Source organism: Polyodon spathula, chromosome 19, assembly GCF_017654505.1.
Source record: "Polyodon spathula isolate WHYD16114869_AA chromosome 19, ASM1765450v1, whole genome shotgun sequence".
In the NCBI taxonomy this organism is placed as follows: domain Eukaryota; kingdom Metazoa; phylum Chordata; class Actinopteri; order Acipenseriformes; family Polyodontidae; genus Polyodon; species Polyodon spathula.
In genome coordinates this window covers 33640597-33653655 of record NC_054552.1, presented here as the reverse complement: position 1 = coordinate 33653655, position 13059 = coordinate 33640597, and the positions used below count along the sequence as shown (strand labels likewise).

At 40.6% G+C, this 13059-nt stretch overlaps 1 protein-coding gene across 2 annotated transcripts in view; it reads right to left on the bottom strand.

The window, feature by feature from the left end:
• Positions 1 to 13059, bottom strand: part of LOC121295024 (solute carrier organic anion transporter family member 3A1-like) — a 52896-nt gene that overhangs the window by 37567 nt on the left and 2270 nt on the right. For both annotated transcript variants that reach the window (XM_041219300.1, XM_041219301.1), the window contains exon 2: positions 2038 to 2506. In XM_041219300.1, the coding sequence (XP_041075234.1) occupies positions 2038 to 2506 (469 nt within the window). The remainder of the gene's footprint in view (positions 1 to 2037; positions 2507 to 13059) is intronic.

The following is a 13059-nucleotide window of genomic DNA, read 5'->3' as shown; positions in this document are numbered from 1 at the left end:
GACGTTACTATCAATGACATCACTTGAATATCGTGACATTTTAGCTGGGTACAGCAGGGGTAGCTACCCACCTGCTGTGCAGAGATATCTATTCCCGTCAGGGAATTAACCAGGGAAAGAATGGGTGCTGGTGAATGCGGCTGCAATGCATTCACGCTCATTTGGAGTAAGAATCTCACTGAGCTAACTGTTTGTGACATGGTTGTAGCAAGAAAATGTCATCAATATGCACATTTTCCAGAGTCAAGTTTTATAGAGAGTCAATATAAAACACGTGAGGCTGGTTTCACAGAGCCAGATTAGCATCGATTTTAAACCCCTTAACACAGGGTAACATTAGGCAGCCCAAGATAAGTGCTGATCGGAGTTTGTGGAACCAGCTGGTAGGTTTTACAGGAAAACAATATGTATAATTGTATACTTAATTTCTGCATGAAATCTGATAATTACTGTATTCAGCAGATGACCAATAAAAGTGGAGTCATCTGTGATTGTCTCCAGGTAGGTTATAGATGCAGGTTGAAATGGTTTTCTTTCTTCTTGTCCTTTGCCTTTACCCTTAAAGGTATATTCCACAACAGGGAACGGTGCATTATAAGGTGCAGCGCTTTAATGAAACACTGGGTCTTCTTTCCCTAATTAGGTCCTACTGTATAATACATGTCTTCCTATAACGTAAACCCTGTTTACAGCACACTCCACAATAAGACCAAAGCAGCTTCAACTGGCAGGTGACTCGCCAGACTAACAAAGTGGCATTGAGAGGAAGAAAGCAGTGCCGTGTTATTTACCCAGCTGCTGTGTACCCAGCTTCATCCAACACAGAACAGACAATAGCAGGGACTGTTAGCCCTGAGCCGCTCGCAGTGAGCCAGGACTGGGCATACCGTGGCTGCCTCTTTGTGGGAAAAGCCATTGAGTATGTTCAGACAGATGATAATGTATACAGCATGTGCTGTTTCGAAAGCTGCTCTGAAAAGACCAGCACTGCTAAAAGGGTGAAGGTCAGCTGGGAATGTGCTGTACCAAGCTGTGATAACGCCCACAGTAACACTGTTGCACTGGTCTGGACTGCAGGACTGTACCCAGTGCCCTGGAATCAGCGTCCAGGTGCTTTGCCTATCATGTCATTCATTTCATGGGTAAAACAGCTTTGGTTTCCCAATCGTTTCATTTGATGACAATTACAGTATATATGGCTTATTTTAAAAATTGGTAATTCCTGGTGTTGAGTCTCTGATCTCTGGAACTAAAAAAAAATCTTTGTGCACATGTATACATAAAAAAACAACATGTATCGAGGCAAAATACAACATTGCTGAAATTGAAGTTGAAATGCAAAAACTTTGCAGGTTTAAGTGAGTAAATGTACTCAAAATGCAGTCCTTTATTGCAGGACAGGAAAATAAAATAAAAATTAATTGAATTAACTTGAAGAAGTTGAGGGATATATATATATATATATATATATATATATATATATATATATATATATATATATATATATATATATATATATATATATATGCGCTCATGCAATGAATGCAGCCCCTGTGTAGCACTGTTTATTTGTACTAAATCAGCACTTCACCCAGCATGTCTAAACTTCTTCTATTATGTTATCCAAGAATCGGGTTGCTTGCACAATTTGTTTATCGACTAGGGTCAGTAACATTGTGGCCACACTCTTGACTTCACTCCATTCAGTCAATGCACAATTGTGTGACAATGTTTAACACTTGATAGAAGCTGTCATTCTCTGGTTACTCAGCACTTCTGTCTATCGACCTCTGATGCCATTTCTGTTGAGCATGCTGAAACATGTACCACATAAAAGCGCATCGATACCTTAAACAATGCAGCTTAAAATGAGGATATTTAAATGACGTGAAACGAATCTAAGATCTAAGACCTCTAGGTCTTTGAGAGATCTTTTAAGACACCGCAGACCTTTGAAACCGAACCACATTTGTTGTAACAAGTTGAAGTGATGCATTTTCTGAAACAGGTTTAATACAGACCAGTGAGCTCACTTACCTATGTAGAGCGAGGAGTCTTTCCTTCGCACGTGGTCATCAATATAAGACACGCCCAGCGGCTGCACAGGTGTGGCTCCGATCCCGAGCAGCACCTGAGCTCCTATCAAGAGCAGGTACATCATGTTGGTGTTAGTCCTGCTCCCGCAGTAAAAGTCTAGGTTTGCTCCTCCGTCCTCTATGTCCGAGGAGTTGATGGCACAGACGTCCCTGCCCTCCTCCCCCAGCCTGATCTCCCCTGACTGGTACTCGTACTGGTGTGTGAGGAACTCTGGCAGTGCAGAGAGCAGGGCGCCCAGGGCCATCACGATGCCCCCACACCCGATCAGCCGCGGCCTGTGCCCCTTGGCCCCAAAGTAACTCACAAACAAAATGAGAGCCAGGTTGCCGATCTCAAAGCTGCTGGCTATCACTCCAACGTCGGCGCTCTGCAGGTTGAACCGCCGCTCCAAGGTTGTTAAAACGCTCACCTGGAAGAGAGTAAAAGCATCAGTTACACAGGGACTGTAGAGCGCACTGTTGTGTCTGAGCATCACACACAGTGCAGATCTACTATAGAACAGTGCAGAGCTTTGAATAAAACAGGTGTGTTATCACAAGTAGGAAAAGTAGAGGGTACTCCTGAATGCTCATGGATTATTAGTTATTCCACCATCAAGAACCCCAGTCTATAGACATCCTTGTCAGTGCAACAGAAAGAGCACTGCATGAAAGTCCATGGAGTATTCTGTCAATACACCAAGTACAGTGTAAAGAAGAAAAAGTATGCTCGAACCTAAATTAAACAGTTGAATTCAGAGAATCATTTTCCTTAGATGTTACAAAACCGGGAAGCCAACAATTTATTGCTTTCAGTAGTTGTTTGGTTACAGTTTTGTAAAATGAACAGGAGTTTCACGATATGAAAATAAGCCGCAGTCTTTCTCAAAGACTATTCTATCTTAAAGCATGGAGACATCGAGAAAGACCTCCACCTGAGATACCTGTCTAATCGTCTGAGTAACTTTGTTTTTTGTTCCACTGCTGGCTTTGTTTTGTTCTCTCTGAGACTGGAGAGAGCCCAACTGAATAACCCAGGCTGCAGGCCCTCCCTTCCACACTGTGAGCTGTCAGTGCTGATCTCTAGCAGCTCCTTATCATGCACAAGGGTGGTAACAACATCACGAGAGGTGGCGTGCTTGCACTGCAAACTGCAGAACAACTCAAAGTGACTTTGTTGACGTATTTAAACCAGTACAATCAATCATACCTCTCCGTTAAATGAGACAGGAGCTGCATTAAAAAAAAGTGTACTTTTAAAAGGACACTGTCACTCAGGACTATGAAGGTATATTGGGGATTTCAGTCTCGACTGAAGATGGACTAGGATTCTGTTCATGCAGTGCGGTTTGGTGGGACAGCAATGCGCTATTTAAAGTCTTTAACCTCAATGTCCCTGGTTTGAATTCACACAAGGTTAAATAGCTGGGGGCTCTTTTAAAATGCCTGGCTCCCTCTAAAATAGTGGTTCCTCCAGGGCAGGTTTGAGGTGCATTGACTGGGAAGGTCTTCAGGTTTCCAGTGTTGTCTATTTGGTACCGTTCACAGACACTAAAATTAGGTTGAGCTGGTTTTGCAGCAGCATGCAAACAGCGTGAGGTAGTGTTGACTGACATGCCATTAACAAAAATAAAACAAAACATTGCATGCTACCTTCAGTTACCCTTAACTAAACACAAAATACCTCCTATACACAAGCTATTTGATACCAAAAGTATGAATACTTAAAAAAAAAAAAATGATTGATGTTATTTCCTCCACTCCCTCCCACCCTCCTTTTGTGTCTGAATACTTCAGATAGGATCCACCCAAATTCTTGCTGAATCTCACACTAACTCAATGAGCAAGAAATTACAGTTTGACAACTGTAATAGTGAATGCCATTTGGAAGACGGCTTGCTAGTTATGTGTTCAATTTGCTATTCAGCTACAGGTAGTTTACTTCTTATGAGCAACAACATACCTAGAAAGGCACTGTTTCTGGGTAATTGTCTGTGTATTTTACTTGTAGTTCTGAATGAATTTCCCTTTGAATGTACTGACTTTGTGAGCTAAAATCTTGCTTCCTTCCCAGGATTTTTAATACAGATCATTTGATAAGCTGGGGCTTGAAAAGCCACTCCCAAGCTTTATTAAAATCTGTTCCCCTCTTTGTAAATTAATGGTGCTGAATTTGGTGTTTGACAAAGATAAAAGGCTGGCAGCGCTGGAGACTTAAGGTTTCTGTGTATCCGAAAGGCAAGAATCAAGATAATACAGTGCAGTAGCTTGCATTCATACCACTTAGCCACTCTCAAAGCAAAAGATATTTCACGGTAATAGCGTGTTCAAATGTAGTCATGTGTTGGCAGTGCTTTAGTTTAAGTGATACATGTAGTATAAGCATGAAAAATGATTGTGCACATTTACCATGGCAGGCTTTGATAAGGGGCTCCACGTTTCATAAGTTCACTGTAGAGCTCACAAGGTGTGGCCCTGCATCCCTAAATGATCCCGGGGAATGAATGCCCAGTGTGTGCCACCCCCAAGGGACAATGTTGACTTCATCACTACATTCTTCCACTAATAATACATTTTCAACAAAGCACAAAGTGGTTTGGAGGATTTTAGATGCAATCACTCAACATGCCTACAGGACAGACTTGTCAAACATGAATCAGAATAAAATGTAACCGAACCTGCTTGACTCAATAAACATAATCAATCAAAAATAAACCACAGGCATTGTTCTGCACTACAAAGCGTTCTAATTGCTATGCTTGTGTATGGTGCGTAGATGGAGGTGGGGCACAAAAATTAGAGGGGTGCAGGGCCCCCAGGGCCCCCATGGTGTCCCGGGACAGCACATGTCTTATTATTCCTCAATTGTTACCAGCCCCTACTTCCTTTAGAAGAGTTGGTCAGTGAAGCCAGTTCTGCCCATTTATAGTATCATTCTTGAAAGACTGTTCCCAGTGAAAAAGCTGTCGTTTTTATAGTCTAAGCATTTACCAACCAGGTGCCTATAGAACATCAGGAAGCACTTGTAGCAATGAGATGATTTAATGGATTTCACATCTGAGTCAATGATACTGTTTGATAATTCGAGGATTTCATCAAATGCAAGGTCTCTCTATGTCTCTCGAAGAAGCTTTATAAAGTAATCTAGTCCATTTTAGTGTTAAACGTTTCAAGTTCTTACTTTTAAAGATGTTTTTATTAAGCGAAGTGAAACTGCAGGTTAAATGTGTGGGAGCTTTTAAAGAAGCAAGTGCTTTCTTGACATTATCTTTCCTTCACGCGATATTCTACAACGATAAAGATCGAACAGACTCGGCTCAACCCTAAAAATACAGACTGGGAACTCAGTACAGTGCTGAATCCCACCCAGCGAATTCTGTATTATACTATTTTTAAAGCTTCTATTTTAGGAAGTGTATTTCAGCTCTCAAAGAACAGACTCCCATAAGAACAGCACTGTATTATTATTCATAGCATTTATGAAGCATTTAGTTTATTAAAAAAGAAGAGCTAGAGAAGGGCAAGAAATTTCCACACAGATCTTGACAACGGCTGTAATGTCCGGATTAGAACGCTTAATTATCCTTCTATGCATTTATTCTGCAGTGCGGGTTGTCAGAAGTACACATTTAAAAAAGAGCCGGTCCAGCACTATTCCACTCCAGAGTCCATGAGAAGTGAGGGATGGAGAGGTTAATGTACAGTTTAGACTTGCAGTAGTCATTAAAAACAGAAAGCTGTTTCTTCCCTTTTTTCAATGAGAAATCAAAGTCACACCTGAGCATTTCCTGAAGGATTTTTTCTTTTTTTTTTTGTCGTGCAAAAGATTTGGTAAATGAAAGCTGACGACGACATGGGTTGGCGCAGTAAATTTGTCAGGATTTCGTGTACTTCACCTCCCTTTCCCTGTTTTTAAATAATTGTCTATTTTTTGTCAAAGTAGTCACTCAAGCAGTCAGACGCACAAGCTGCAGCCTGAATGACAGCAAGATGTGTCGGGAGAATATGTTTGTGCCAATTTCAAAAGAGTGTGACAGCCTAGTAAAGAACACCCTTTATATACAGCGTTTGTTTCTTTACTTTGAATATCCTAATGGTTAGAAATGTGGCTCCCACCTTTTTTCATCTAGCAATAAAATCACATCACATTTTTTGCTAAAATGGAGGTATTTTTTTCCCAATTAAAGGCACAGATCACTATAATACTGATTCCTCGGCACTGAGACGTCTTATTCTAGTACGTTTCGAGGAAGAATGTGGACTTGCCGAGTATTATTTTATAATAAACATGTTATATTTTGAATATATTATAACAATACACCAACTGTCTGCATCCTGAATTCAGCACAACGAACACCAGGGTCAGTTTAATGATATAAACTATCTAAATAAATAATAAGCGGTCAGCAAATCACATCAGTGCAGATCATTATAATACTGTATCCCACCCGCTGTGTGGCGCAGTCTTGGACTCTACATTAGCCCCCATAGCCCTGCCCAGGTTCAGCTTATCTGAAAAATGATCTGAATATCTGAAAATCACAAAGCCTGGGGTTACTGTTCTACAGACCCTGCTGTCCAAGAGATCTGTTTTAATGATCTGAACGAATCCAAATCTAAGCCACGTATTTCTAGTTTTCCCTACAAGGGTGATTCATTTACCTGCTTTTATAATAGTCCACCATGTCTGGTGACAGTTGCATTACACACAGTTCACGTTACAGTTTTACAGAAGCTGCCACAATGCCCTCAACCTCCTGTTTCACAATGCTGTCACTGTTGCATTTTGTCATTTCGCAAGATAATACTGGCATAACACTACCCAAGTCTCTGCTGAGCTAGCGAAGCAAACCCTTTGTTTTATAAGCAGTGAGTTTGAAATTGATGATTCTCTTCCACAGGGGAGGACAGGGACCTGCTAGCTGTATCTTCAGCTCAAAAATAAAAACATAGATTTGTTAAAATGCCAAGTGAGGTGCTACAGAATTTGGAACCCCATCAACTCACTGATCGTGCCAAATCTAAATTCTGTGTTCTTAAAGGTGTTAACAAAGTAGGAGCTTGAATTCACAACGGTAAATAACTGTAGGCAACTGTAGTCACAACTGTAGGCATAGAAACAAGGGTGCAGATTGGGATCTCATGGCACAGCATGGTAAAACCTGACCTGAAATGTCTTAGACTGCTATGCCATGGTAGGCATCTCAATTGGCTGTAATGGAATAGCTGGGAGTCCTCCCTCTGTTTTGCTCAGTGAGTGTGTGGATGATATAATGTAACTCTGTTCAGTTAATTCTATCAATAGTAATTACAGCAGGTCTACTGTAAGTGTGTTGCGCATTACGGTATCATGTAACTCATTTTGTAACTCTGCCAAATAGGACGTCTTTCTCCCTGGTGCATTGAACGTTTGTAAATAAACAGTACCTGTAACACGAAGTGAAGCCGAGTAGTAAAAGGTTATTTCATACTGTAATGTTTGCACTTACAGTAGTTAATAGAATCAGCCATATGAACACTAGGGTTGTCACCAGTCACTGTTTCCCCGGATTGAGGAAGGTGTCCCAGGAATTCAATATGTAAACCCCTTTAACCCTAACAGGAACTGTCCAACCACTTAGTCTTTGCATACAGGAAAGGATACCAAGTGGCAACTTCAGCAACTTTGTGTAGTAAACAAACACAAGTCATCTTTACCAGTGAAACAAAAAATGGAGTGTTACAAACACTACCAACATATTCTGGGCTATACATGAATTAGCAGATTCAACGTTGACATTGAAACATAATGTCAGTATTGGGCTCCCAGTGTCACAGGCCCCATACCCAATATTCAGAGTACAGTGTGTGGCATTACTCAGTTCTGTTCAAAATGTCGTCAAATTTAGGTAAGAAGTGAAAAGTGTTTACCCATCTCATGGAAAAGTAGGTCAGGCTTCATTAGACTCTGATGAGGGGTACACACGTTTAGTTGTAAGAGTCTTATCTTTGATTTTTATCTTTCTCTTACAGCAGTTCTGCACTGATGATACTCCATGCTTTTACAAGGGGTTAAGCAGGGCATGTCCTGCCTGAACTTCAGGGGCTGCGCCACAGGTGAGCTGCAGTGCTTTGATTGGATTTGCCCCTTGAAAAAAAGTGCAATCCCACATTTGTAAAAGCGTTTTTTCTTTTCAGAAATTGAGAAGAAATGCAGAGAAATGATTCAGTTTGGGAACACGCGTAAGATACATACGCAGTCTTTATTAAAGACCTAGGCGAAAGGAAGTGTGGAACTAAACTCGTTCAAGTTAAATGTCATGCCCACACCCTTCTATAGCCGCAGCACAGTATTACACACATTCTATCTGTGTAGTGCTTTATTTTCAAGGTCCTGACTGTCACCTGTGAGTTTCTTTTCCACTGATTCTAACAAGTTACCCCCCCCCCCCCCCCCCAAAAAAAAAAAAAAACCTACAAAAAAAAAGTTATATATATAAATCATCTGGAAGGTGAGGCAATGACATGGCTAGATCTGGGGCCAGATGCTATCTGTCACCCACAGGAAACTAAAAGAACCACAGAATTTTTTTTTTTTGCACGTATGTCTTTCTATTTCAGTACCAAATAACTGCTTTTCATTTTGCTCATGTGACACATGCCGGTGTACGGAACAGCGACACAAATTAAGTGTTTGCATCCATTTCATTACTATATACCTAATGGAGCGTTGGACACAGCCAACAATGATGCAGGATTTCCTGTCACTGACTTCGCCTGCTACGTCAGATAAAATGTCCATGCAGTACAAACCAGCTGAAAGAATTGATTTTAACATAATCCTGGATCTTGAGTATAACGTATACACACTTTGGAAGCCTGTGCAGATGGGCTTAACAGTCTAGCAAGTTTTATGTTTTTGTTTTGTGATCTTTTAACTGGGCTGGCCCTTCCCACTCTCTCTCTCAATGTATGTAGAGTAGGTAGCAGAGTTGAAAGGTCACATTCTCACATGATGTGAATGGAATGAGGATGCCAGTTCAATGCCAAGCAATTATTATTACTGCCCAGACTGGCTCAGAGTAAGCTTAGGATTTGAGAAAGGCAGTGAAAATAGAGAAAAATGACGATAACACAATATCGATGGAACGGAAAATAACACACAGAATGATTGCATTAAAAAAATTTAAAAATTATAATTAGAAATGAAATGGTGATATTACAGATTATTTTTTAATGTCGTCGAAAAGAAACCTTAAGCAGGTACCTCAGTCTGCCTACAGCAGTCGTTCCCCTTGCTAGCAAGGCTTTACATTATAAAGACACTTCACAGTGAAGACTTATGAGGGGCTGGAAATCTGCTTTCAAAGCCTTATAAGAACGCACGTCAGAGCATTTCTGTTAATGGATGCGAGCCAGGCGGTATAGCCACCCTGGCATGCTACATTACATTTCTCAGATACTTGCTGTACAAGCTCTCACTGTTGTGCAATTGCGTGTGCCGAAGTATTTTAAACTTAAATCTTAATTATATGGCGTGACACACATTGGTGTTTTAACTTGAGTGTATAATTGAACAACTAAACCTGATCATTTAGTGACTTAGTTGTGATTTTTTCAGTGCATTCATTACGTCTCCATTGATGCTGCATTTTCCATGGGCTTGGTTTGGATTGGACTAGAAATTATGACAGACTGGAATTATGTTCTGAGCTTGCCTCAGCTGTGCCTTATCACCATACAAAGACAGATACAATTCAAATGTTATCTTACTTTAGGAAAATAACATGTAAGGGCTTTGTATCTACATATGTGAAATGGCCCCTATTTTAATGCAAACTCACATCAAACGGCTGCTGACATATGAAAGATTTACTACAATACAGGAAAGTCAACAAGTGAGAACAAGCCACAGGTGAGCCCACAAACCCCTGGGGAGCAGCAGGTTTAGCGGGATACAGTCAATAAGAGACACACTGAGGTTGGACTGTCACATCCCCAGCAGACATGGTCACAATGCAAATTTTACAGGAGACAGTGTGGCCTGATCCCAGCCCCAGGGCTCCCGTCTGTACCTCAGAATAAAGGACAATTAGCTGAGTCTCAGGAACAAGGCTTTTCAATGTACTGTAAATAAGTTTTATTGCATTTGTTAGAAATGAATACAAAAAGAAAATAATCATCGGCTTGTTTTTGAGAGTATATGAGCCTGTCATGAAGGGATTGACTGTGCTGTACCTAGTGAACCACTAGGAGCCTGTTATGAAGGGATTGACTGTCCTGTACCTAGTGGCCCATGATGAGCCTTCTATGCAGGGGTTAAAGGTCACAGAAAACAAAACAAAAACCACAGGCTCATGTTACAGAATCACCTACAGTAACAAAAACTAATTATCATTTAAACCAGAGACCATTTCACAGTGTGTGTTCCATTGCAATATACTCTGCGGTGTCTGCATGCCGTTCACCGTGCATGCTTGTGCTTTCACTGTGCTTTTACCGCTCTTTGCTTTGCATTCACCATGATGTACTGCACTAAATCTTTACCAAGATTCCAGTTCCACTGTTTCTATTCAATTCCACACACAGCATAACATATTCAGGAGAATGACTACATACAGAAGAATCAATGTAATGTTGGAGCTGAAGCAGAGATGTGAGGCTGAGTCAATGCAGTGAATGAGGTGGGGCTCAATACAAACATTTCATTAGTACAGTAACTCTTTCTAATGGCTGTCTAGTGTAGTAAACACATTTCCTTTCAAAGGAAGAAAAAGAACTCTCCTACAGGATCGCAGTGTGCAGTTTTAATCTGAGTGGTGGGAGGGGGGAGGGGTTAAGCCTAGGTGACTCATAGTAACAGACTGTCTGTGTGTTGAATAGGAACAGGAATCACCCACAGTAATATCTACATGTAATGGATCCCACTCAAAAGGAGTTTCTAGGAAATGCTAAACATCGGCGGTCCTTTTCTTTAGCAAAAGCAAATCCTGCACCCCATAACATAAAGTTGAGTCTCGGAGTTTGTAATTCAAAAGTTCAAATCTCAGGTTTACAAGTCTGTTCTAGCTGAACCATCATTTCAGTGGATGCACGAATCTTGGTTGGGTGTGGCTTGAACAATAGGGAAAAAGATATCAAGTTCAATTTGACAAGTTCAGACAAGTTCAATTTGTCTGTTCCATTACAGAGGTAAAGATCAGTAGTTAATTCCCCACTATCACCTAGTGAAGTGACCTACAAGGTCTTGAAAAAGATGGTTATACATTTTTTCACCTCACACTTTCGCAACTAAAACAGAACCTGCTATCTCTGCTGTCTGCAATCTAAAAAAATGTGTGACTTTTTGTATGTGTGCATACAGTCAGTGTATGTCAATAGTCTTGTGCGCATTATTATTTTCTTGCTGAGTCTGTAATTATGTTCTTTGTGTCACGCTTTTGTCTGGTCCCTGTTCATTCCATTTTAACCATTATAATCTGTTGCTTTTATCTATTTAAACACAGTTTAATGTTTGTAATCTGCACAATTTCCATACCGGGAAACTCAGACTGGCCCTGAACAGACTGATCACAAGACCCAGCTCCGCAAGCCTAGACAGCAGGACGGCCTTTTATTCACTTCATCCCAACATGCAGCAGTGAAACACAGCAGGAGCTGACATGAATACTGCTGTGGGAGCTGCAGAGCACGTTAGATTCTAATGTACATCTGCACACATGTATCAGTTATTTACATTTAGGGTGTGTGATATTGCCCTACGGATAACACACTGAGAACAGGAAGCATGTGTCTTTACGAATATTCTTATGAGCTGCATTCAACACCTGAAGCTGAAAAAACACATTCTTAGTTATAGTCCTCTTTCTATGCAGATGTCGGCTGCACATGTTTTAATGGAAGTACTAGAAGTAACGTCTATGCAGCATCACAAGTCTAACGAATGATCAGTGTACAAAGTCCTTCAGAGCCAGAGCAAAGCTACTTGTTTTAACTTATTTTACTGAAGAATTAAAGGCTGTGGCCAGTGTCTGACAGACCGGCTGTGTTCCCACTGACTGAATTAAAAGATGAGCTTCAATACATTACAGAGTAGTTGAGTGTTTGCTAAATATCGCAAGCAATTCTAGAGCCTGCTTTTGTCTGGTCCCTGTACTGTACATGTGATATCTTCCTCTGTGTGGTGGAAGACACCTAAAAATGCCCAAACCTCTAAATATACATTCTGTTTTGGGCTAGATCTTCTTCAGATAACTCCAGTTTCACACAGTTTCCAAACGTGGTTCAGCTTGAGCTAAGCGATCAGAATGGGGGTCAATTCATCAGAATGGGGGTCATTAACTGATCACTGCAGGGGTCTTATGGAGTGGTCATATCACCTAAACACGAGCGGGACTCCAGCAAATACCAGAGGACCATTCAGCACAACAGGCCACTGCTGGCCAATTTCTAGATGTGTGTTAACAACAGAACATCTGGTCAATGGAATTCGCAGTCTTCCACAGATTTCCAATATTCTGCAGCTACATCATCATCATAATGATCATAGGCTGCTAAAGGGACCTGAAATGAATAACTTAGCAGTTCGGTTCTAATTTTGTTAGATTAACAGATGTTTTGTCTTCTTCAAAAAGCAGGAGTTAAAGTGGAGAAAGACTGGAATTAAGGCTTTAAAGATGTGACCCAATAGGAAGTCTCGTGATGTGATGAGAGGGAGTTATGAGTTATGTGATGTTTTGTTTGAGAGTTTCTAAAGATTTTACTGATAAAAATGCTTGATGTATTACACTGGAAGCACTTAACCCACACATTGTTTGATATAATGATATTAACTTGATTTTCAATTTTATCAGCCATCGTTAATACAAATACTAAACACACAAGATGCTATGCAGAACAATCCGCAGATATCTACTTACAATCACCAGTTTTTTTTTTTTTTTTCGTGTGCTCATATTTTCCTGCAGATTAGGTCTGCCTCTAGACATGAGGACAAAGTCAATAA